Source organism: Molossus molossus, unplaced genomic scaffold (genome assembly GCF_014108415.1).
Source record: "Molossus molossus isolate mMolMol1 unplaced genomic scaffold, mMolMol1.p scaffold_m16_p_16, whole genome shotgun sequence".
Lineage (NCBI taxonomy): Eukaryota > Metazoa > Chordata > Mammalia > Chiroptera > Molossidae > Molossus > Molossus molossus.
Genome location: NW_023425351.1, coordinates 29,288,004 through 29,314,897, shown reverse-complemented (window position 1 = coordinate 29,314,897; position 26,894 = coordinate 29,288,004). Strand labels below are relative to the sequence as shown.

The following is a 26,894-nucleotide window of genomic DNA, read 5'->3' as shown; positions in this document are numbered from 1 at the left end:
CTTGGATAACTAGGTCCCCAGAGTGACAGATACTTAAGGAGAGATCTGAGATAAAGTTAAAAAATTTGGCTAACACTTGAGTTGTTGGGACTTTAAAAAAAGAGAGCTGATTATCTTACTGTAACAATCAAACATCATTTACTTCAAACGGACAGAGATTTCAGAATTTCCTTTAAAAAGAGCTACACAAACATCACACCAGAGCTGCACAGGCTTTGCAAAACGGAAACAGCAAACGCAAGAAAACGTGGCGCTGTTGGTCCTTGAGGTGCAAGGGTGTCACCTGGCTAGAGTTTAATGGCAAGAATTAAAAACCCCGGAATGAAGAAACACCACACACGTGAAACACACTGTAGTTATCATCTCTAGACTTTCTGCTCATTAAAAAAATACCGGTAGCCTGGAGACGTCACACAGTGCTTGTCTGAAATAATTCATTGGTTTTAGGGTTCTGCCTAAAAAGGACCCCCTTACCCCCACTGGTGACAACTTGACCTCACTTTTGCTGATCGCGTTTTCCAAGTACTCTAGTCAGTTAATTTACATTTTATTATTTTTTAAAAAGTTGATTAATAAAAAAAAAAGTCCACACGAATCTAGAATCCCGAGGATGTTAGTAATGCTGATGTGGATGAACCGGACCATCTCGATCGTCTTCCGAGAGCAATGGCATTCCATACCAAAAGACTCTTAGATGCCGTTTTTCGCTTCATTATTGTTTGTGGCTTGTTTTCTTTGAGCAATAAAGGGGTACATACACTTGTCCGCCCCGAGGAACCGGTACATGCACACGACGGCTTCGAAAGGGAGGATGCTGGGAGGGAAAGCACAGCTGTTAGCAAACGGGACCCAGCACCAAGTCAGGGGGGCGCTGGAAGGACGGCGCCCGGAGGGACCCCTCAGTTACCTCTTCATGAAAGTCACGATGTACATGAGGCGGGGGGTGCAGATCATGGGCTGGTCAGTGAGGATGGCCCTCATGGCCTGCTGCACGCAGTAATCGGGCTTCAGAGGGGGCAGAAAAGGCTCGATCTCCTTCCTGAAAGTTGTATCATTAAAATGCAATTAAGAATGAACACACAATAGGCCGAACATATGTATCACAACATTAACAGTGCTGTTATTTGAGTGGCAAGATTGTGGGTCCGTTTTGTTTACTTCGTTGTACTTTTAAATATTTTCTAAATTTTCCTATTACAAACAGGCATAGCCTGGAAAACAAGCTTCGTTTTTTTTTTTAAAGCAGAATTGGTCTGCTTTTCTGAAAAGTGAGTCAAGTTTTAAAAATGCCTTAAAAGGTATTTCAAATTATTTTTCTATTTTTTTCTTTTAACATAAAAAGGAAAGGGTGTTTGACATAACAAACACTAACCCCAAACAAAATGCCAAACTTCTGGTATTCAGTGCAGTTCACAGTGCGGGGTGTAAACACTGCACAGCACCGGAGGGAGGTACGTGGGCTCCATACTTCCCCGGGGCTGAGCAGGGGGGCTGGGGCATCTCCATTGGGCTCTCTGACCTGCCTGTCCTGCTGTGCATTGAGACATCTACTTTCAGCTGAATTCAATAAGTTACAGGTTGAAATCGCCTAATGATATAATTTATTCCTTTCACTTTTGTCTCACCACAGCTTTGGACACCTACTGTGATGCTAAATAGGAAACATCTCCTCAGACCCTAAGCAACTGATTCCTAACATGTATGAGGGAAAACCACACACACACACACACACACACACACACACACACACACGGCAAAAAGAGACTGCAGGGACTCAGCACCTTCCACCTACTTCACTGCTTGGCCGGGTTCAGGTTATCTCCCTTTGCCCCCAAACTTATCGTAGCAAAGATCTCAGAGTAAGCGTGTCTTCATCAGCACCCTCTTAATGACTCATGAAGGTGTTTATTCTGCTAAGCTCAAGTCAGATGTGACTTGACATTCATATTCCCATAGGCCTCCTTTCAAAGTGGGTGGGTATTTCATTTCACTTCTAGTAAACCGAGTCATTTTTTCTCCTTCTGTAGTGAATCTAGCTACATACACTCTCTGCAGAAAAGAAGCTCCCCAGTCTGGAGTGTGTCTCCTCTGACACTGATATTCCACCCCTGGTAGTAAGGAACAAAGCACCTCCGAAAGAGGGGGCCTCCAAGGGAAATCCTGGGATCTTTGTTTTCTCCTTGAAGGTGTGGGGAAGCCATATTCTGCCAGATGCTTCTAGACTGACTTCTGCAAGGTGACACCAGTGTGGATCTTACCAGATCCTTGCCTGAATCTTACCTCAATTTTACAAAGCCTTGGACCAGTGGAAACTACAGGTTAACTGTCAAATGACAGTCCAAGTGCAAAGCTCTGTTTGAGGATCCAATTTCATGTATTCTCCCGATATGCAAAATTGATTTCTAAAACAGCTTTTTATCAGCAATAAGATAGGTTTTCACAGACCTGATCCGGCAGCCTCTGAACATGCCAGTGTCTACCAGGTACGGGCAAACCAGCGTTGTTTTAATTCCATCCTTTTCAGCAGCCTTTAACTCGTGGCTCAGGGATTCATGGAAACCCACGGCTCCAAACTTGCTGGCACAGTAATCCTGGTTGGAGGGAGACAGGAGGACAACAGTGTTAAGTACACGCACAGATCCCGGACCAAACCCTGGCTTCTCCCTGGCCTGTTACTCTAGTTACATGTTTGCTACAAAAGGCTACAGGTGACTAAGCAGAGAAAAGGAAAGCATTTTAAAAGACATATCTGATGTGGTTCAGTGCAGAAATAACACTTTCAAAGCAACAGCAAAAACACATGAACACTTTTTGCCACATCAACGAAGTATCATTTTACTTGGGGAAGTGACCACAAAGGACTGTGAAAGCCAGCGAGATGGAGTTAAACATGGAGAGAGGTTCACGCTGAAGTGTCTGGAAAGTTTACAAATGGTCTCTTTTTCCACAAAGGAAACTAAAAAACGGTTAGTGCACATCAATGCTAGGAGAAAAAGGTGCGTCTAGCTTAGGTTCTAAGTTGTTATGATCTGATTTTCTTTTTAGAGTGAAATACAAATAAAAATGATAACTATAACTTGTGAACGTAAACTAAGGAAACATGGTATAAAAAGAAAGTTCTACCCTGGCCGGTTTGGCTCAGCGGTTAAGAGCGTCGGCTGGCAGACCGGAGAGTCCTGGGTTCAGTTCCCACTAAGGGCACGCACCTCGGTTGCAGTTTGTCCCCAGCCCCCATTGGGGTTGTGTGGGTGGCAGCCACTCAAAGTGTCTCTCACGTCGATGTTTCTCTCTCTCTCTTCCTCCCTTTCTCGCTCCTGCTCTATCTGAAGATAAATGCAAAAATGTCCTTGGGTGAGGATTAAAATAAAAAAGTTCTCCATCACCCAACTTTAGATTTAGGAATGGCCACGTGAAGTGTGGAAGCCACCTGTCCTGTGTCCTTTCGCGTATCTGCACGGGGTGCTGCATTCAGTGAAGCCACAGGCACCCGTGGGACAGCAGAACAGACACACACAGACTGTGACATTTGAGCAGGTGAAGAATAGCGTTTGATTAAGGCCAGTTCCACATCTGCCATAACCATCGTCTGATGAGCTGACACTAGACAGCTCACTTTGGGCAAGTTGACCCAAGCAGAAGGTCAACCTTTGGCCTCATTTATCTGCTCCCTGTAACACTGCCCCTGCCTTCCACGCTTCATTCTGACCCCGTGTCTCCCACCATCAAATAAGACTGCTGGTGGGCACAGGGCCACTGAGGACCGGCCCAGCGCCTTCTCTCCTGCTGCTGTCCCATCTTAAGAGGGGGCCTGGGACACCCAGGTGGAGGGCTTGCAGGAGTGTCCGGGCAGCAGGGATGCTGCTTAGGATTTGGGGGTACTTGTCACGAGAGAAAACAATTACTCAAATGCAGGAAATGCTGCACATTTGACAAACCTCAACTCCAGCAGTACTGAACAAGCCCAAGGAACTCGCAACCGTCACAATATGGCCATGATTAATCTCCAGCATCGTAGGAAGAAAAGCCTTTGTGGTCTGAAAGAAAGGTGAGATGCAGCCTTCAGAACCGACACACGGTGTTGCATCTAAAACTCAACCCAGCATCACAGAACAAAGCTTTACATTCACCGAAGAGGATCCTCAGAGTCTGGTTCACTTCGCACTGTGTCGCTGGCGTGGCGGGCCTATGACCCATCGCCAACAAGATTGTAACACAAGACCTTTGGGGACAATGTCCAGATGAAAAGAAAGCCATCAGTATAAGGCTCTCTATCACCTTTCAAGTGATAGTTATCTGCTAATCTAAACGACTCCCAGGTCACAGATCTCTGTCTGCTCGTGACACTTGAGTGCAGCTCTCATGGTCTGTGAGGGGCCTCCAGCCTCTCACACACAGATGCCTGGTGTTAATGTTTACCTAATAGATACATCTCAACAGTGATAAACTCATGAATGAAGGGGATGCCCCTGCATCTTCTTCCAGCATGCAAACCTTTATTGCCAACATGTACTAATAGGAGGGAAAGTACTTTAGTAAGTATCAAGACCTAGGTAAAAGCACAGAATTATTTTAATGAAAACTGGGTCACAATGCTAACTGCAATGACAAAAACTTCTCAATGGCTGCACTGCACTGTGGGGTGTGCTGGGAAGTGACTTTTCCGTGTGGGGAGGTGAGTGGCTACCCGGTGCAGCAGGACACGTGGCAGATTCCAGGACCGTGGACTCAGGCGGCACTGATTTCTTACTCACTAAATCCCCTTCTCCCTCTAGCTTGATTGCCTTCAAGATGCAAGGCTGTGTTTTTTAAAAATTACTTCAAATTGCTTAAGATGATCTATGAACTACTCTACTAGGCTCCCAACAGTTTTATAACCTGCTTCTTAAAAGAAAGCAGCAAAGAGCAATCTGTCTGCTGGTGAGTTATAGCCCACTGCCAACACAGCTTCCCAAGATTTATAAAGTTAAAAAACCCAAATGCCACACAATGGACTTTAAGAAGAGCTACATTCCCTTCTCAGAGGATTTCCTGGCTAAGTGGTCACTGAATTTCTGCATAAATAATTTGTTATGATAACTTTTGCATGTACAAGATCAAAAGCAGTCATTCCATCAATTTTGAAGTTTTTCCATGTTCCAAACCATGATACCTACAACTGCCAGATAGATGACTCTTGGTGACATGTCCGAAGGTCTTCCCTGGTCTGACTCCAAACCAGCATGTGACACCCTCACCCCCCAACTCAGACCCCATTTGTCCGGGCCTCCTCACTGTTGTCACCTACGTCACGCTTATTCTCACCTGTCAGGTCTCACCCATGACCTCTTCTCCGACAATCTACCCCCAAGGCCCTCCAGTGTACTTCAGTGTAAAATCCATCAGATTTACACAGACCCTTATGCTTCCAGAGTGTCCGTGTCACTGGAGTTTCCCGATACTGCTCCATCGGAAGCAGTCAGGGTGTTAATGTTAAGCCTTTATCTAATTATTATTTGTCTCACTTGTCCATATTTCTCTAAGACATACAGTTGGTACCATTCACCATAACATATATGTGTTTCATGCTATTTCGATTGTTTTAAGCTGTCCGCCTGCCCCAGACTAAGCGGGAAGATAAGATGCCCTGAGCCGTGGAGGAGGATTTCTACGCCGCGACAGGCATCGAGGGAGAAAGGGATCAGGACCCTCTCACACCTCACAGACCTGCCGCAATGCTGGGTGTAGGGCAGACACACACCTCAGCTTGATTTTATTTCTTTGTAGCAGTGAGCGGGAATAATTATGATAGTGATTATGATTATGGTCTGCTTGATAGCCAAAAAAGGCAAGCTGTGGTACTTAAGGTCATTACAGGCTCACCTTGAGGCTCTGTCGCTGACACAGAGCCATCATATCACAGAACTGCAGTAAAGTAACATCACAAAGAGGCTTCTGTATGCCAATCTAAACTAGAAAACCTATCCTTAAATAAGCAAGTTTATAAGTGTTCTTTTAAGTATCTGGTTATGATTAACTGTCTCCAGATTAGTTTAAAAGTATAAAATTTATTCTTGATGTTATCCAGGAATCATTTTTAAGTATTAAGTACTTGCTTAGTCTTGAAAGACAAGGATAGATTTAGTATGTGGGGCCCTATTTTTAAGTTCTTTTTTTTTTTTTATCCTCACCTGAGGACACTTTTTGCATTTATCTTCAGATAAAGTGGGAGAGAGAGAGGGATGAAGAGAGAGAGACAGCGATGTGAGAGAGACACATCGAGTGGCTGCCGCCCACACGACCCTACCAGGGCCGGGGACAAACCTCAACCGAGGTACGTGCCCCTAGTGGGAACCGAACCCGGGACTCTCTGGTCTGCGGGCTGATGCTCTTAACTGCCGAGCCAAACTGGCCAGGGCTATTTTAAGTTCTTAAGCATAAGAATTCAATGTTAAATCCCAAGAAATTACACAGTATAAAATCCCAGTAAGAATATGCTACTTGGTGACCCAACAAGTCGGAGCGCTGACTGTGATCAGTGGCCAGGGTCCCCTCTAACTCTAGCTGGTGGCTGGCCCCCACTAGAAACACACAGACACCGAGCGGGGTGGCTCTAACAACTTCCCGTGTTCATGTGCCCCACTGTTGCCTGCAGGTGTTAAATGACTAATCCAGGTCCCAGCACCACATAAAAGTAGGTGATAGAAGATTAACAAATTCCTAGTGAGTTTTAAAGTTTAATTTGTTGCAAGTTTCTGAAACTGATGAATGTCCCCTCCTCAGAAATTAGTCTGGAGGCACTGACTGATTCAACAAGTGTTTCTTGAATGTCTACTGCATGCGGGGTCTGTGTTCTGAGCTGCTCAGTGATGGATGAATGGCAGTGGGTCTCTTTCTGTTCTCCGTGCAGAACTTACACTCACCAGAACCCAGCTGTGTAAAATCAGATCACCACCTAGAAAGCAGGGTCTTATGGCTGCATAGTCACACACACACACACACACACACACACACGTCATTTCGGCTTCTTCCCCTATACCCTCTGCAGAGTAGATTGGAGAGACACTGAAGCTGTATTTAAAGGAAAAAGGGACAGAGAAAAAGAGAAACAAAAGTGTCCAAACATGGCTAAGTGGCAATTTCTTTTTGCAATTAATTGTGCATTACAAACCTAGTTTTCAGGGAAATATCCTTCACTTTAAGTAGCTAGTAAAGTGTGACACAGGTGTGTTTTAATCTGAAACTTTCTTTTGAGAGAGAAAGGTAGTTTAAAAAGTAGTGTAAGATCAGTGTTTTGTTTAAAACGTGTGCTTTCTTGCCTAATCGGGGACAGAGCTGGCTTCTTTATGAATGAAATCCCAATGTGCTATTTGCACTTCTCATTCTAAGACAAGAGCCTGTATTTTTATTTAGAAAGGCTTACCAATTATAGGTCTGATACTATCATTACCACGACGACTACAAACAGCGTGGGGAAAGCAAGGCACTGAGGGAAGTGGGGCCTCGGAGCCCAGACTGCTCGTCTTCCAGAGCTGGTGTCAAGCGCTCAGCTCCTACTGTGCGCCAGGCAAGGCCAGCCTGGGACGAGAGCCTTCACAGAGGGACCACTCGGGTTTCTTCTAACCCAGAGTTTGCAGGGCTCACGCGGGAGCCTGACCCACGTGACCGAGCACCAAGGCTGTTAATCATTTTCTTTGCTGCCTTGAATGGAGACGAGCAATTACTGCTCGTGGGCTATTTCCACAACCAAGCTCCTGCCTTACGTCTGGAGCACATTACCAAATAAACTTTGATCAGCACGGATTCTATCCCTGACTTTACAAGAAAAATGCTATAAATCAGTGGCTAGAATGCACCCCACTTTCAGGAATTTCCCCAAGCCCTCTGACTAGCTTTCTTTTCTAATGACTCTTGCCCTCAACAGCCTGGTAGATGACATCTGAGATAGCACAGCATGTTCTGTCCCTGACACTGTCTGACAGCACACAGAAATCTGGCACTTGCAATGAATTATTAATGTGCACAAATACTGTAGCATGTATGAGATGGGGACCAGTGAAAGGTGAAGTGCTAGTTGCCATGACACCAGTCAGTTCAAGCTCAGGTTCATGATCTTTCACTTTGTCTCAAAGAGTCGTTAGCAGAACAGAAAGGACAAATCTGAAGCGCACACCCAGATGGCTTAGGTATAAATTCACGGCTGTGCCACCATCGGTGAATCTGAGTGGGGTGGCCTGGACAGCTCACTCAGCACCACTGTGAGGACAATTACCTGCATTGGGAGCTAGCACCAGGTAAAGAGATCTCGAAAGGAAGTACAGAGTTGGCTGGTGCCAGTGGTGGTTGGCAAGGTTGGCTAGACGCTTAACCTAAGTCAGAGAAGTACACTCCAGCGTTATGTCTTCTTACTCACTCAAATGTCTAAGAAAGAGAAGGATACCCAGCTTCTCATCAGGAAAACAGGGTTTACTCTTGATCTCGAGGGGCTCGAAGTCAGCAACCAAAGTACGCTAATTGGTCTGTTCAGTGAGAGAATATAGAGGTGGAATGGACCTAGGGATTATCTTACCTGCAAAAAAGAAAACTAATAATGGCCCCTGGCTAAAAAGTGTGGAGATATACCTCTGATTACCCATGATTAACATGCACCACAAGACTCCAAAACCACAGTCTGCCACCAGCTGACAGGGCTGCTATGCGACTTAAAAGAAAACAGAAGGAAAAGGGACATTCACATGGATACTGACATTCCTACGGAACCTACTTAGCAAGTCTAGTATCTCTACAGCTCCTCAGGGGTCCTCTTCAAAGCACCAGGCGCTTTGAAAGATAACCGTAAAGGCCATATTTATAAAGTAAACAAGAACTTCTTGAACAGAAGTGTGACTGGACATGGACATGACATGTCATATCTCGAGAAATCTTTGAATGTTAGGTTTACGCCAAATTAACCTCCAAGAGTTCCAGCCGCCGGGACCATTCCTGGTGCCTTTAATGACAGACTGCAGCCCAAGCCTGCGGCGGCACTGTCAGGACAGATCCGCCCAAAGTGAAACCAAAGAGCACGTGAAGAAATGTGGCATCCGGCAGTCTGGCTTCTGGAACTTCGAGACCGATGACGTTTTAAAGGTGCAGAGAAACGCTCAGAGTGTGCTCTCCTTGTTTGTAAGGAATTCGAGTTAAGGGGCGCAAGGGGGAACCAGTCAGTTTCTCTCAGCAGGAAAAGGCCATACTCTGGGTTTCTGTGCATTTTTACAACTACTCTGTGGTCAGTTCAAGAAAAGGCATGTTTTAAAAGAATCGTTTTGCAGTGTTTATCTCTCATTTGAATATCCAAGAAACAGAGTACATTTACTTCGGAGACCATGAATCATATTACGATGGAAGATTAACACCATCAGCACTTATATTTTCTGAAGTACATTGAAGGGTTTTCAGAATCTCCAAATAACAGCAATATATACAACTAGAAATAATACGATCAAGACTCCACTGAACACAGACCATCTAACGGGACATCCTTAGGGTGTCCACCCCTCCAAGGGGTCCCACAGCGCTCCCTGGGGTCTTCCTTCTCCTGTCTATGTCGCTACTGGAGTAACTGATCTTTGTCAGGATCACAAGGGACCACACGGCTATTTACAAGGTTCAAATGACCTCTGGTGGCATTCTTCTCTGAAAACTCAGGCCCTGCTCCTGGAAAACTATGGTTCAACAGCACAAACTATTGAAGGTGCTGAAAATACAGTGGACTGTGTTACAAAGGATAATAGAATAAGTCATTAGTGTGCTCAGAGACTAAAAAATGATGACCGACCTCCCACCTAACCTGGGAAAGGAGCATTTGGCTAAATAAATACTCTTCGTGCTGTAGACTTGCAGATATCTGCTTAATGAATATACTGACCACAAACTTTAGACATTTCACTTTGACACAAAAAATGCTACTTGGAAATTTTCATTACATAATTATCTTCAATTAGGAAGTCAAACCCTAATCTATGTTTGCTACTAATATACTGACCTGAAGTATTTTAATTATTATTATTATTTTAATCCTCACCCGAGGATTTTTAGATAGAGTGGGAGGGAGGAAAGGGGGGAGAGAGAGAGAGAGAGAGAGAGAGAGAGAGACATCAATGTGAGAGACAGACATCGATTAGTTCCCTCTCACATGACCCCAACCAGGGCTGGGGAATCCTGCAACCGAAGGTCATGCCATTGACCAGGAATCGAACCTGACACTCTTCGGTCCTCGGGTCAAGGCTCTACCAGCTGAGCCAAACTGGCCAGGGCCTGACTTGAAGAATCCTAGATGCAGTCGACAGCACACATTCTGAAGTTCATGCATTTGGAGCCCGGCTTTTTTTTTCTTTTCTTTCCTACTTCGGTGTGTTTGTAAACAGAAAGGGTCAAACTGTGCGACAGAGCCCCAAGACTGGGCTGACAGGGCTGTATGACCGAAGCATGAACTACCATGTCCCAACAAAATGTTCATCACAATCTCAGATGGACACAAAATGTCCTGTCTTTAGCAACAGAGGAGAAACAAGATGTTGTAATCATCGACTCATACCATCTCCTGTCCTTTTTATGACTGAATCGAGGCTGCAGGGTTAGCTCCCCATTGGCAGGCATCAGCAGTTAACCCTGAACACACACACGCAAGCCCACTCCTACAGCTGCCCTGCAACCAAGAAGCCAATAAAGGAGCGAGGCCTTTCAAATGAACACCTCGACGATGACACCACGAGTCATTCAGCAAAAATAAGTGCTTCATTAACTCGCCTTCCCACTGTTGAGGCATGGAACTCACCTAGCCTGAGGCGGAGGCTCAGACAGCAGCATCCCCGGCATTTTAGAGCTTCTCCGCAGAACCAGAGAGGAGGTCCCGACTGCCTATTGCTTAACCTCGACCTCTCTCAACTTAACTCATTTGTAACATGCAAAGGAGATCTCCAAGTTTCTTAGCTCAAATATGTTACGATGACTTATATCCAATAATTCTTTCTTCGAATCCAACCACACTTCTAAAATACAAGTTGTAACACTGAGGTATGACTTGCGTAGACTCTTGTAAATGACTCAGTGAGGTCTCCTCCATTAGCTCCAGCATCTGGCGAGCAGGAAAAATATCTGTTCATCAAACATGTCAATGTGGTCACGCCTGTGCCTTAAAATAACCTAACCCGAATTCATGCCTCTTCTGCATTTAAAAAATTACAAATTATCTGTAAAATAACCACTTTCCTGCATTTTCCTTCAGCCCATGGACGCTCAGTGTGTTAAGAGAAACTATGAATGCTGAGCACTGTTTCTGAAAGGCTGTTTTCCCTGACCCTCCCCCTGACTGAGTCCTAGATGATCAAAGGAATGTTCCAGGATCTCCCTCAAGCTCAGCCCTCACCCCCATTTAATAACTCTTTATAGAATAATGAGAATAACCCACAAAATTGCAGCCAAATCGTTGGCTGAACAACAGGTTGTCATTAATCCCTTGCTTTGCCCAAACTCGAATCACATCTCAGACACTGTAATAAAGACAGATCTTCCAAAGGGCAGAGGCTCCGTTCTGCTCTGATGACTGTAACCACTTCCATGAGGCATGGACATGTCAGCAGGCTCGGCCACCGCTCAGGCCGGCCGAGGTGCAGGACCCCCCCCCCTCCAACAGCCAGCCCATCATGTCCCCATGATCACCTTCCATCACCCCCTTGTGTTTCATATGTGGACATAGCTCAAATTCTTCTCTGCTTTCTAGTTTGCTTACTGTGAAGTCCTTTTAAAACAATTAAAATCTTAACCTAAATAAAAAAAATATAATCAAAAGGTTACACCTGAAAATTTATTTTATTCTCAAGCATGCATTATCACAACTCAGAAAATACTCACTATGTATGAGGGTCTATCAAGTACCTATATTGTACTAGACATGTTAAATAAATATAAGGATTGTAGGAACCAGCTTTTCTATAGATCAGTAGTTCTCAAACTTTGCTACACATGGGATCACGTCAGGGAGGTCTTACTTCTGAGGCTGGGCTGCAGCCCAGGCTGTTTAGACCAGGGAGAGACTCAGGCATGAGTCCCGGGTGATTCCAAGGGGGAGCCAAGTCTGAGAACCAGTGTTTCTAGAAGAGGATCTCAATCCCAGCACCGCCGACACTTGGGCTGGTGACTCTGTCATGGAGGAGCTGCCCTGTGCCTTGCAGGATGTGAGCAGCATCCCTGGCTTCCCCCCACTGGATCAGTGACACCCCACCAGGGCTGACCAGCAGAAACGTCTTTAGATGTTGCCAAATGCCCAAGGGGGAAGAGCCCCGACCCGTCTCTAAGAGGAACACACACAGTAGCAGGTCCAGTCCCTTATGGCCCAGCAGTGCTTTTTCTCAGCTCTAATTCTCACATTGTTACGACATTTTTCTAGGTTTGAAAGACAGTCTGGGCTTAAAAAATATCACAACTTAAAATTGGGCTCAAAAGCCCATCACTTTTCATTTTTATGTCAATATCTTCAAACCACCACTCCGCTGCTAAATTAATAAATATCTTCGAAGGACAATAGTGCCAGCAACACGTCAGGGTCCAGGAGTGGAGAAGGGGTGCACAATGGTGAGGTCCCTCCCCCCCGCCGCCCCATTAACTTATTCCGGACAGCCACTTGGTCCTGGGGGAGACAGGAGCTCTCCAGTGCACGGCCTGGCTCTGTGCCATGCTGGTGCCATGATGCTTCTGGCTTTGGAAGCTCCATCCTGGGCACCACAACCAAGGGGAGCACCGACAAGGAAGCTCCTGGACTCTTTCCTTTTAGATGCTGGACTCGAACCCAAATCAAAGGATTGAACCTCCACGAGGGGGGCCCCAGAGTGCACAGCCTGCCATCTTCCTAGGACCAAGATTCCTAAAGGGCCGACTAACTCGGGGAAAGGGGCGAGGAGAATACTGAGAAAGTGGGAAGGAGAATAAGTATTCAAGAACAGTTCCTCCTCAAACTCTGATGTGCACTGATCACCTGAGTCAATCACAGACTCTAGCCCAGGTCAGGGAGGGGCCCGAGTCTGCTGGTCTAACGTGCGGCCATCTGAGCACCGAGTTCTAGTGTGAACCAGACAATCTGTCTGCGCCAAACCTCACGTGGCTTCAGAGCAACTTCTACAAATTTAGCCAAACAGGCAGACTGATTTCTCTGCTCTCTATCCCGCCTGTGTTCTTCGAACCAGGGCTTCAGGGGTGGGGAAAGCCCCTTCTCCACTACCCACCACCTTCTCTCAACATCATTCCTGTCATCCAGAGGCTTCCAAGGCCCAACCTTCCAGAAGGGAAATCCAGAACATTCTGGCCTCAGCGTTTCTCTGTGTCATTGTTCACATTTACCTTTCCGAAGCTGTTACGCTTGGGCACGCCTGGGAGAAAACCCTACCTAAGAAGAAATGACCCCATTAACAATCAGATGCAGTGAGTTTGGACACCATCAGTAGGCCAAAACAGCACAATTTTGGAAAACCATAATTAGCATTTCAAAGGCAAAGCTTAGAGTTACCGGGAATTCTGATTCCACAAGATTATTATGTAACAGCATAAAAGTTTTACATTTTTCAGGAGATAATAAGCTTAAAAGTAAAATGAAGCTAAAACCAGGCTGTTAATGACATTTCAGTACCAGGTATTTATAGGACTTGGTTCAGCCAGTCCTGTAGAAGGGCCTGCTCATTTACTGCTCTGTGTGTTCAGTTTGTCAACGCTGACGCGCGTGTGGGGGAAGAAAAAGGAAGCTGGGTGAGCGAAGATGCACTAGCCTGCTCTTGATGAAAAGTACAGAAGAGGCACAGAAAAACACTGGGCTTTGGTAATAAAATTCGAGTGTGGTATTTGTTCTTTAGCCTACAATTTTTGCATGCTTTTATAATTTATGGAGCAATTTTTTCTGGGGACATTAAGCTGGAGTTAATTAGCCATTGCTAAACTCACCATGCTAATAAAAGAAAATCAACATTTGAAGGTGGATTCTTAGATTATACCACGGGACAAAAGCATGAGTGACTCACAGGCAAATCCAGTTGCTTTGAACATGTAGCCCAGGTAAGTACCGCAGGTCCTGGAATAACGCTGATTCATTCAATGTTGATTCCTTAACATTGATGAGATGCCCTAGGAACTTAACTCTTGTTTATATCTATTAGCCTGTAGCAAAGTTGGTTTCATTACAGGTCGTTTTGCTAAAAGTCACAGACCCTACTGACATTGGTAAGGACTCGCTACACTTTGTACAGGTCCCAAACTAAAGCCCTAGGGTTAGGGTCTGGGTCCTTGCTTCTTCTTTCCCCCGGGGTGACCTGAGGCAAGTCCCATAACCTGTCTTGGTTTGTTTCCTCCTCCATAAAAATGGGGATAAGCTCTACTTAATTCAGAAGAGTGTGCATGAAAAGGCTTTGTAAAATTTAAGTGCCACATAAAAGTACAGTAAGTGCGCACAAGGCTCATTAAGCATCTATTTATAGGCTATTTTGGTTATAAGTGCTATCTATTTTTGGTTATGTTGTTTTTTCAAGTTCCTACAACTCCTGGTTCTTACTATGTATGGCTCCAGGCCTCCCTGCCGTCCAGGCAGCGCCAGACCACACTTCCGGCAAAAACCCATCCTGACCACTAGAAGCAACCTCAAAACACATGGCTGAGCCCTTGTTTAGACACCTTTTGCTCCAGAACCCTAGATGGTGCTGGGAAACACCCAAGCATGTTCCCATAACGCCCTTTGCTTTAGTCCTGTTTTACTAGAACCAGAAAACAACTGTTTTAAAATATAAATTACAACGCCTGACAGAGAGGTGTCCAGCAAATGTAAAAATACTAACAGTTAGTACAGAACTACTTTTTATACCTGCTGTTTGCTCTTTCCCAAGAGACTGTAGAACTACCTTGCTTTAAAAAAATCCGTGCAAAATCAGTAGGGGGCAGTACGTGAATTACAATTTGCAGGTGGGAAAATTCAGGCTTTGAATTTTGAGTTTCATTTGTTCTCAAAATACCCATGTGCTTACACAAATTATACCACAAATATTTTCCGAGTTACACTGATTTGGGAAGTGTACTTTGAGCTCCACCGTTTACACCACCACTACGAAGCTGAACCATGTTAATATTTAAAAATTCCAGTGTAGCTATTTGAAGGAAAAGCAAGAAATTCAAATTTTATGCAAGCAGCAGATGAGAAGCACTGTGGTGTCCCCAAACCCCAAATCGCCAACGTTCACAGTGTTAACACCCGTGCCGCCTGTCGCAGTTTTGTGTGATCTTTGAAAGTCTCACAGACCAAGTCATGTTTTGTCTCCAAACGTGAAGTCGTTGTAAGTGGCTTGTCAGTTGGGCTAATTTGACAGCACTCAAGGTTGCCGCCGTAATTGCCCTTACTTGTTAAATGTTCTAGCAGCATTTGCTGAAGTGTTGAAAGTTTTATGATCATTATGAGAGGGTACTGAATTTTTCCCCTTGGTTCACTTAATTTTACTTTCAGAGCATTTAGGAAAATGGTCTCTGACAGGTGTGAACTTGAGTTTTAAGAGAATTGACAAATAAAGTGAAAAAGAAAAAGGAATTCAGGAATGGGCCGTGCTGAGTAAGATCAAGTGAAAGGTGTTAGCATTCCGCGTTGAAAGCATCTCCTCCAGGGCGAGACAGCTCAAGCCTTGTAAACCCGAGATCCAGGCAACCGGAGCTGCCGGCGGTCAGGGTGGACGCTAAGGCTGTGTTACGACAACCTCCACTCTGAACAGAGGTCTCTTAGCAGAGCGCAGGTCACAACACAGGGAGGACCCTTCAGGCTGCCCTCCTATGCTTCAACTGTCTATAGATATTCTCAAAGAAAGAATGAAAAGATCCCATCCTCTGAGTTATTCCAGTCATGCTCACAAGGTGTCTGGGCCTGGAAGGAGTTTCAGGTCAGCTAATGGAAATGAAACTATAAGAGGGGTTTGTTTTTTGACTAGCTAACTATGATAGTAACTTGAGATAGAAATCACTAGTTAAACCAAGAGAGATTTAACACATTTTTATCTGATCCCTGGGGTAACAGGCTCAAAACATTGGGTTTAACCCATTCAGTGGAGGCAGAGAATAGTTTCCCGTTTCTTAAGGACTATAAGAGTTTGTCATACTTCAAAGATTAGCTACAAAAGGCCCCTTTAATTGGGAAAATGACTGGTTGTGTGTAGAAGGAAATAAGATACAAATCCCCCCTGCCAGTACGCCCCCTAGTGGAATTTCAGCATAGTATAATTTGGGGGTCCCCAAACATCCTGGGTATTGAGAACTTAACACAGGTTGGAAAAGGCTCTTCCAAGTCCAGGGGGGTAACTGCACCCTAGTCACGAGTGCCTGCATTTACTACCCACTGGGCATTCCAAGCCGAGCAAACACACGAGACCATCTGCACACCCGCCCACATAGGCAGCTACCTGGATTAGTCAGAGGCAAACTGGGTACTTGTGACATTGCAGTTTCCGAAAGATAGACATTTTAGATGAGTCTGCTATTAATCTCTCTTAATTCAAGGCAAACTTAAATAAAAAGGGGTTTCCTATTTAAAAAATGCACCCTAACTCCCAAGTGAGGTTAAGATCCCTTGACAGGAATTTTCTGATTGCCACATCTTAAGAGAACAGCCAAGTTACTAAAGTCAATTCAAATCTGAAGAACGATTAAGGTTAAAACAAATTAAAAGAGAATAAACTGAGAGAATGTGGGCAGTTAAGCATTTAGCCGTTGGGTTTGTAGCTCTTCTCCAGGCTCCAGGGACCCGGTCCTGCGGGGAGTGGGCGAGGATTCCACTGGGCAATGTCCATTCAGTCTTTTGGGAAAAGATATTCAATTACTATTAACATTAGCACAGGTCAAATAATGCTTCCACTTGACACGTTCCATAGATTAATTTTCTACCTTGTTAGATGATGACTAAAGCCATGGATGTACAAATAACCAGGGAGAAAAAACAAATACCAACTTTGCTTTCAGAAATGAGATAAATAGCACATAATCCAATAAGAGAGGGCCATTCCCTGAACCAGAAATTTGAGATGATTCTACAAGGACTGCCCCTTAATATATAGATACTAGTTAGACAACATGAAAATGTTTTGATTGTGTTTTTTCTTTCCCAGGAGTAGTGGATACATTTTGTCTGAACTATTTAACTTTGTCTCCCAGTAAGACAGGACTCAAATGGCAGAACAGCTGAGTGGCCAGGGTTCTTTCGGGGAACAGCCCCGCTGGACCTGTTTAGGGCAAACCCGGGGATATATAAGGGATGAGCTAGAAGGCAGCTTGGGGAGGTCTAAGCAGTGGTGCTAATGAACCTGGCCTTCATGCTGTGAACAAAATGGTCACGCAAGGGTTTGGGGTAGGTTCCAGTCAGCATAACCTTCAAGCAGGCATATCACAAATTCAAGTGGGCTTAGATAACCCTAGGTTGGAGAGCAATGGCTGGAAACAGAAAAAGACATTGGGAGACTATTCCCAATGCAAGAGGCGATGGAAGCACTAAGGTAGAGACAGAGGTGGAAAGGAGAGATCAAAGCATATGGAAGCAACAGAGCAGTCAGGACTGGGTGACCTGTGCATGTGTGCGGCACGGCCAATTAAAGATACTGCTGGCGTCTCCACGTCTGGTACTGGACATGCCTGGGAATTCAAGAAGGGGCAAAAAGGAGGTAGTTCAATGTTGAGACTTGCGGATGTTAGAAAATGTGTTGAACAGACAAGACAGTTGTGTGAACTTGAAAACTGCTACAGAAATCAGAGTTGAAGCTGCTGAACAGATCACCCAGTTAGAAGTGCACAGCAAGAGGTCTGAGCATGCAGTACTGAAGAGTCATTACATTTCAGAGGCAGGGAGGATAAGAGGATTGACAACAAGAGAAGCAGGAGAAACAGGGCTTATCATGGAAGCTAAAGTATGAAGTTTCAAAGAGATGGTCAACAGGGTCACATTCTACAGAAAGATCAAGCTACACATTGGATTTGGCAATTAAGGGGGGGCACTGCTATTTTCCCTATGACACTGGTTTTCTTGGTAATATCTTCTAACCAACTGAGATAACCAGACACAGATGAGAACATGTATCAAAGATGCAGGAAAGATTTTTATAGGATGGTTCCCTTCTCACACCAGTTATGTAAAGCGACCTTTTATGATGTCATAGATGTTGATTTCTAGTAGCAAAAGGCATGGGTTCAGCATGTAATATATCAAATATAGAGACTTAAAGTTCAATGAGCATATGATCTTATTTTGTGTTAGGAAAGAAGGCTATGAAATGCCTTTGTTAGGTACACAGTCCCAGGTACCCAAATAGTTGCTATCCAAAGAGATGTTTTAGCCTGGCTGGTGTGACTCAGTGGATTGAGCATCACCATCCCATGGACTGAGAGGTCCTGGTTTGATTCCTGGTCAGGGCACATACCCGGGTTGAGGCCTGATTGCCAATGGAGGCGTGTGGAAGCCGATGGATGTTTCTCTCACATCGACGTTTCTCTCTCTCTCCCTCTCTCTCTTTTTCTGTCTCTAAAAAAAAAAAAAAAAATCAATAAAAACATTTTAAAGAGGTGTTTCACTCAGTTTTTAAACTGTGACCACAAGAATTAATAAGAAAAATATGCTTACTCCATGTCAATTTATAGTTCAGTTCAAGACACAAAGTCTTTTTATCTCTAAAGCTCAAATATTTTATTTTTATGCATATATTTATTTATTAACAGAAGGCAGTTAGTAGTACTAGTACAGACTTTAAAAGAGGCCTTGATTTGTAAGTTTTTAGTTATCCTAAGACAGGAAAACAACGATGCTCTATAAAATATATAGTCTAACAATTCTTAATATTATGGATTGGAGTAGGAGACATTGGTTATATAGTTTTATATACATACTTTAGAAATAATTTTTAAAAACTCTAAATCTAAGAGGCCTGGACAAAACTAGGTTTCTCCAACCAGAGAACAGAGGATTACAGTATTGGAGATTAAAAACTAATAAATCACAAAAAACTTGAACATTAATGATTAGGCACCATTCATGAGATATTAGGTACTAATGTCTTTAAGTGCTACATTACTCAGATCTACTGGTGGGCTTTTACTTTTCCTGGATGGATTTTAACTAAATAGACTTTAGACATTTGGATATAGATAAATGCCTAATTCAGTAATTAGTATTTTAAAACTGTGAAACCTTTTAAGTTAAGTGGTCTATTAATTAACTACCAATTATCTTGTCTGACTACCATATCAATAGAAGTAAATTACCGACTAGCTATTTGACAGATTGAGTCCTTTGCGATGCAAAATTTCTCCAGAACATAAAAGGCCTACAGTTAAATGCTTTTGCTTCCCCCTTTTGGTTAATCAGGGATCAATGTGCTGCTCACGCAGAAAGGCCAGATGCAGGTCTTTGGTCCAGAAGGACCTACAGATAAACTACCTTTGAGAGATGGTAAGCTGAGGTTCTTCTACTCCTCGTAAAAAATAACAAGCGAAGCCATGTTAATGTTTTGGGGAAAACATGAGTTTGCAGTTCCTGTATGGAGGCCAACTTTCCATATTTCAAAGTAGACTAGGGAGGCATTTTCAAGCTTTTGCTTCTCACCAAAATAAAGCCTAACTAAGATGGTACCTGCGATTATGGCAGACAAAACGCATTGTATTGTACTGCATACATTCTCCATGGGCTTGTCTTCACTGTGGATGGTGCGCAACGGAGCATGCTGACTAGAACCTGCCCCAAATCTATCGCTTCTTGACTGGTGACCAAGAGAAGGTCCCTAGGAGACTGGTGATGGAAGAATACTGGAGGATGAAGGATCACAGCAGACTGGAGGGCTGGGCAGAATAGTGCCAAGGACTGTGAAAACCACCAATGTGCATGGAAATAGTAAGAAGCAGGAAAGTTAGAGAAGTCCTCTCCTTCAGGCCTGGTCATTGGGAAATAGGAATGGTGGCCGGATATTCAACTTAAGCTCGACTCATTGGTATATCCACACCAGCCTTCTCAAAGTTGCTAGCCTCGCACCACTGAGCAGACTTAATGCATTATAGTAAAAATGAGCATACAGGTGGGGCAGGGAGAATGGAAAAATTGTGTCGGAAAACAAAAGGAGACACAAACAATAACGAATGTGAGCCAGCTCCACTGGGAAATCTCATCAATCTTCCCCAGCTTGAATTAGTCCAGCATAATGCTTACCTTTTGAAACTTCAGAAGACAGACCCATGTGAGCGTTCTCTGAATAGGTGATCTTCTAAATATTTAAGCAGAAGCCTCGCCTTTATTATCAAACATTTATTGAGTGCCTTATGAGTAGAGTTCTGTGCCAGGCGGGGAAAAATAAATAGACGCATATAATAAACTGCCTTCAGACAGCTTGCCATCTATTTTGGGATTTCAGAGCAAAGTATAAAATGTTACACCAAGGAACACATACTGTGCACCAAAGGATGGGAATGTTGACAGGCTGCGGCAAGAAGTGAAAAGGCTTCGTCAAGTCATTTCACTGCAGCTTTATTACAAAACAAGAGGTTTTGTAATGGACAAGATAATCTCTAAGGACCCTTGCAGCTCTAATATGCAAAAATTCCAGGAAAGGGCTGGAGTAGGGAGGGAAGGTTATAGAAAGAACTTGAGCTAGGCCTTCAGAGGTAGATGGAGTTGGGGAGGGCCCTCCAGGCAGGGTTAGGAATGGTTTGGAAGTAGCAGCATCCACAGCTTTTTGGTGGACGCCCCCATGACCCACGTGGTTTTCTATTTGCCTGCATATGACTTTAACTCTGGGTCAGGACTGCATACTACTGATTATTTTATGAGTCTGGCTCAAGATGATCTGTTCAAATGACTGAACAAGTCTTTGCTCAGCTGATCTACTTTCTAAAACGTTTGGGGCAACTTCTTTTTTTAATTTTTTTTTCTTTATTGATTTTAGAGAGAGAGGAAGGGAGAGGGAGAGAGAAACATCAATGAGAGAGAACATCAACTGGCTGCCCCTGAATGCCCCTCACTGGGCCCACAACCTGGGCATGTGCCCTGACCAGGAATCAAACCAGCGACCTCTTGGTGCATGGGTCGGTGCTCAACCACTAAGCCACACCCGCCAAGCTGGGGCAACTTCTTTTCCCGACCCGGATACAGTCAAAGGACACACTGGTTATTTTCTGGAAGGGGAACAGCACAGGCCAACACTGGACATCTCTGAACAGTTACCATGAACCTTTTCCCCGAAGATGACTATGGCAGGGAAGCTGAATTCATGTGGCCCTTAGGCCATATAAACACCCCCCTCCCCAAATCACTATAAAAATTATAGCAAGTCTTCTTTTACATTTTAGTTACTAAATCTCAACTTCTTAAAAAGGTTTCGAAGTCTCGGCAAGAGGTTAAAAATTCCAACTCAAAAATGAATTTTCTGACTCAATATTGAAAATAATTCTTGAGTTTAGATGCTTGGGGAAAAACAGCTGGAGAATTCAGGAGCCTCCCATATTTTAATATGAAGTGACGTCATTACCGTCAAGGCTTCCAAGAACTCCCTAAATTGTGTACTTAAGCAACATCTCAAAGGCCTCTGGGAAGGTGGTTTGTTTCTTCTTGCTGTCTAGATTCAGCTCTACAATAATTTTGCTATTGGAGATCTGACTGAATTTTGTCCTTAGGATAGAAAATAGCCTAATGTTTAAGGTACAGAATATTAATTGATGTGCATTTTCAAAGCTGAAGCTATGGATTTTCTGTGCTTAACACACTAAATTAGCTCTCATTTCACAAGATATTTACAGAAGAGGAGCTGTTTTCCTCTTATAGGTATTTTTAACTGCAGATCATATGGATTTCTTTAAAAACCTGACTGCATTTGAACTTTTACAATTCAGCAAAACAATCATGCAGAGAAAGTAGGCAAGGTGGTTAAACTTTAGAGTATCTTGTGTAGGTAAATGTCTATAGTTCGGACGCTGAGCATCATCTCAGTCAAAGGTTATCGGAAAAAACCAGTTTTGATATCTGTGGTTCATAACTAGCCTACTGATGGCTGAGTATCTGTTTAAAGATGAAAGCTACTTGAAATCAACTCAAGTTTCTACGGCAGCTTCACACTTACCATTCTTCAAGTCTGAAAACTATAGTCTACTTGTAATTTATGTATGTCTTTTATTTCAAATTGTGATTACTTTACTCAGAATTATAAACACACAAAATTCTGGATAACCTGTAATGACCACTTTGTTCGGTTGTACTGGCCTTCACTTGTCTGACCCACTCATGTCATTTGCCACCTGTTCTCGTGGACCCCGTGGCAGCAAGGACTTTCACCTATTCCCCACCCCCACTGCACACAACACACACTCACACACCTACACACACACACAAGCACACCTGAGTCCCCCGAACGGTATCTGGTAATCACCTCCCTCCTTTAAAACATGACAGGAGTTAACGCGTGTCGTTTATACGTTCATTTCTAAGGGTTTGGAAATGAAGTGAATAAAGCTCATGTTTGAAAATGAAACATAGGCTTCCTCTAGGATCAGAGAAATGGTTTGATGTTCAAGGAACATTATTCAAGCAACATTTAAATAAGTACTTCTAAAGCTAGATTAAGTTTTTAAGCAGTTGCTAAAAAAGTAATGAGGTTTAATGTGACCTATTTAGGAGAAACAGTTCTTTGTTGTGTTCGATTAGAAGGCTAATCCGCCTATGGGAAACACACACACCACCCTTTCTCCTTATCCTTTCATTATTGGATCCCATCTGTCTACAAAAGTAAAGGGGAAATACTATGGAGGAGGAAAAGCAGAAAGTGGGTCATGAACAGTTATAAGGGAGGGCTTCACACCTAGCATTATTGAATCAGTTAAGCTGAAACAGTGGGTTCGTTTTGCCCCCAGAGCAGTAGAAAGCCCTCCCTCTCATCCTTAGATGATGTTCTAACCATCATCCAGAAGCTATGGCTTAGGTCCCTGGTCCACCAGATCTCATAATCTTCCTGCCCCTCCATAGCGACTCTGTGGTGCTATCATGGTGACTTCTGTTCTCAGAAAGGCATCCTCAAGCTCAGACTACTTCAAAAGGACAATGCCATAGACCCTGCGATGGTCCATGGATGTTAAGTGCTGCCAGGGTGGCCTGACCACTCCCAATGGACCACAAATGCTGATCTCAGAATCTCTGGCACTTCCCAAAATGTGGCTGAGCAGTGATTTGGAAGCCTAAACTCTGACTTTAGGAATTCATAAGAACAACCGATGTTTTACAAACTCAACAGAAAGTAAAATAAACAAATCCAGAATTTTATGCTTCCTCTTGTTATTTTTATGGCAGTCTTTCAAACTAGTTCAAAATGTTCAGTCCTTTACCCTCTCAAGAAATACTGAATTGGGGGAAAAGCAAACAGCTATTTAATAGTGTACGATGTAATTCACCATGGGGAATAGTGAGTTAGAAGGAAGCTTTGTCGTGAGAGTGCACAGGTGGCGTTCAGGCTGGTACTGAAGCTTCTCTCCTTCCCAAGCTTCTCCTTGAGGAGGGCCCAGAAATGAAAATAAGGATGTTTATATTTACCCAGAAGTGTGCGTGGCAATTGACCATCATGGTTCTCTCAATGAGCTCATCAGGACATTCCAGGAGGTGATGCCCAGAGACCACGCCGGCATTATTGACCAGGACTGAGACCTCGCCAACCTCCTTGCGGACCCTTTCGGCCGTCAGGTAGACATTCTCCCTCTTCCCCACATCACAGGTGTAGGTGAAAACCTGCAGATTACAGTGGGGTAGAATTTCTTCTTCACCATTCCCAGCTGTTCTCAGAAGTCCAGATGAGGGGGAAAAAATGGAACAGAGAAGGGAGGGTGATGCAAAACGTGAGTCACATGGCAATCAGTAGGACAAAGATCACACAAAACAAAAATACTACAGTGAGCTTCAAATTTCTAACACTGTGAGACTTTGCCAGTGACCAAACTTACAGCTGCCTTCCTCTCCTACAAGTCTTGGGGAATTACAGCAATTTGCTGGAAAACTTTGCTGAGGGGAAAATCATGTAACTGTGACAAGCCCAATGCAAGTCAGACCTCATGGGATCAGCTTCCTGGGGCTAAAGACACCTGGAAAGCACTGATCTCAGCCCAGAGAGTAACATTCCTCCCCCCAAATACACAAACTATACACTCCTCTTTTTCAGGGAACAGTGGCTAGAAGTGGTTTTTACTCTTCAGTATGAGCATCCTCAAAATGGAAACTCACTTCAAGCCTCACAAATCAAAACTGTAATTAATAATCTGAATTCATCCAAAGCCAGGAAATGTATGTAGAGTTTCTCATGAAAATTGGAGGTCGCACTGGTGTGTTCTAACTGGCATTGCACCCTTACATAAATCAAGTTCACACGTAAAAGTGCCATTTCATCACACAAGAATTCAATTTAAGAACTGAAATCTCTTTCTTGGAAAATGAGTACCTTTATCTCTTAGGTTTTGGCAGGGAGCACAAAAATTTGTATTTGCTGCCCTCCGCACCAGGGTTGAAAATACGACGTTTTAAACCTTTGATTTTCTGACCTAACTGGCAGGTGCCAATAATTTTGGTGACAAATGATCAATATAGGGGAGGGGTGGTGCCCAAATTAATCTCTGTATAGTTCACTGTTTTCCCTGGAAATGAAAATTTTTCTCAAAAAGCAAGAATGATTATTAAATTTCCTGGACCAATACTTATGGTTGGTTATGATCTCCACTTTGATTTTTTTTTTTAAGTTTCAGATTCAGGTCAGTTGATAAATAAACAAAAATGCATATTTCCTGACATTACCAAAAAACATGAAATAAATTTACAAAAAAGCTTAAATCCTTCACGCACTTTGTCTTAAGAGGCAGTGCATCTTTCAATCAGGCTAAGTATGTAACTAAAGTACTTACTTCTCTCTGGTGAAACAATGTACTTATTTTCTCGTGATTCAAGTATAGTGAAATCAGTGCTGCCCTCGTCTAAGAGGTTCAGACCACATCAACCTACGTACATGCATGCATCCGTCTACTCTGAGTACAACTTCCCAGACAAGTTTCCCATCGCAAAGGCGATGGAGGCATTTCTTTAGGATTCAAACTTGTGGAACGAGTTCCCTCCACCTTCCCTGTCCTCAGAGGATTTTAAACCACCCCCCCACCCCCCAGTCGTCCTCAAAGAGACAGGACCTCCGTTAAGACAAGGGTTTGGCACACTTCCCCCTTCTAAAACAGAGGTGATCGTGCTCCTTTATGGGGGGGTACACTCACAGGCTGTGGCGGGGTGTGTGTGTATGTGGATTCTCTTCCTCGAGAGACTGGCTGACCATGACAGTGGGGTTGTGGGGCCCTCCCAGGTGGGAGCGGGGGCGGGGAGGGGCTTGACTCAACAATGCTCGCGCGCAGGTCCGAGTTACCTTGCAGCGCCGCGGCGTCCGCCGCCTCCAGGTCGCGGTAGATGTGGCGCACCATGCCCGCCGTCTCCTCGTTGCTCTGGGTGTTGATGTCCCAGAGCACCAGCAGCGCGCGGCGCCGGGCAAACTCAAGCGCGAAGAGGCGGCCCAGGCCGCTGCCGGCGCCGGTGATCAGGCACACCTGGCCCGCCACGCTCTTCTCCTTGGGCCGCACCAGCCAGCGCGCCGCGGCCAGCACGAACGCCCAGAGCACTTTGAAAGTGACCACGAAGAACTCCACCACGATGTTCATCGCGACGCCCGGGGGCCGCACGAGCCCAGCGCCCGCGCCCGCGCCCGCCCCGCGCCGGCAGTCCGGCTCCCCGCCCCGGGGCGTTTGTCAGAGCGGCCGGGACTAGAAGGCTGCGCTCCGCGCCCGCCCCCGAGGTGCCTGCCCTGCTGGAGCGCGCGGGGCCACTCCTGCCCGGGCTCGACGCGGTGGCCCCGGGCTGTGCCTGCTGCGGCGGCTGCCCGGCTCGGCGCCTCCTGCCGGCGCTGCCCGCTCGCCCCGGAGCGCCCGCCTGGTCGGCCGGTCCCGCTGCAGCGGCGGTGACAGCCGCGAGTTAGGCGGCGCGCGCTGCCCTCATGGCCAAGCGCCGGCGCGGCGGCTCCCTCTCACCCCGGGGAAGGGGCGCGCGGCAGAGACTACTCTGGCCGGCTGGCAGCCGCGGGAGTTGTCAACTTGACCCAAGTTGCGAGAAGGTGGGAGAGTGGGGTGCGGGGCAGCGGGAGCGCCGAAAAGGGGCGACTCGCTCGGCGCAAGCGAACGCTGCCCAGACGCTTGCAGCTGCTCCCGCAGTCTCGTGTCCCCCTGCCCTACACTCCCCGAGGCTGTCACTCGGCCACCGGGGTCCGCAGCGAAGCGCCACTCGCAAGTCGAAGCGCTCCCGGCCGCCTCTGAGCGGGATCCACGCTCCGCGCTATATAACCCGCAACCGGGAAGAGCCAGAGGCGGCATCGGCCCTCCCTCCGCTCGGCCCACCCCGCCCCCGGGCGCACCCCGCCCCCGGCCCAGCCCCCCGCCCGCCCGCCCGCCGTCCGCCGAACCGCGGTGGAGCAGCCCCTCTCACATGGCCGTGGCCGCAGCCTCCAGCCCTCATCGCACCTCCCTTTGCGGCTCACGCCCCCTGCCGTGGGGTGTCCGGGCCTCCGCCTGCCAGGCTCGGCTGTCGGTAGTGCCCCCGCCATCCTCCTCCGAACGTCCGATCCTCGCTGTGCCTGTCGCGTCACTTTGGTTAACCAGAGGACTCTGGACGGCTCTGCCTGCAATCAGGCGCTGCGGAAGACAGCCCTTCAGGCTAGGGGAACGAAAGGACCTCGGCAGCGCGGCAACAGGGGGTGCCGGAGACTGCGACTGGGGTTAACAGAGAGCTGAAAAGGCGGTTTAATTAAGCCGGATCTCGGGAGCGACTTAGAATCTCAGCTAGCCCTTTG

The 26,894-nt window shown here is 45.4% G+C and overlaps 1 protein-coding gene across 1 annotated transcript; it reads right to left on the bottom strand.

The window, feature by feature from the left end:
- Window positions 1–534: 534 nt before the first annotated feature.
- On the bottom strand, window positions 535–25,950 carry RDH10 (retinol dehydrogenase 10). The gene is made up of 6 exons (XM_036264366.1): window positions 25,425–25,950; window positions 23,570–23,805; window positions 3,936–4,034; window positions 2,446–2,591; window positions 908–1,039; window positions 535–814 (listed from the first exon to the last, which is right to left on the bottom strand). Exons 1-6 carry the CDS (start codon window positions 25,711–25,713, stop codon window positions 691–693), a joined length of 1,026 nt encoding a protein of 341 aa, XP_036120259.1. The 5' UTR covers window positions 25,714–25,950; the 3' UTR covers window positions 535–690.
- Between the last annotated feature and the right edge of the window lie 944 nt (window positions 25,951–26,894).

Bases quoted from the DNA above. Each gene is read 5' to 3' on its own strand.
- RDH10 (XM_036264366.1), bottom strand. From the start codon at position 25,713: ATGAACATCGTGGTGGAGTTCTTCGTGGTCACTTTCAAAGTGCTCTGG. The intron at 1,040-2,445 runs GTCTGTGAAAAC...TACAACTTTCAG, and splicing joins TTCAGAGGCTGCCGGATCAG to GAAGGAGATCGAGCCTTTTC. The intron at 815-907 runs GTAACTGAGGGG...TTTCCCTCCCAG, and splicing joins ATCGTGACTTTCATGAAGAG to CATCCTCCCTTTCGAAGCCG.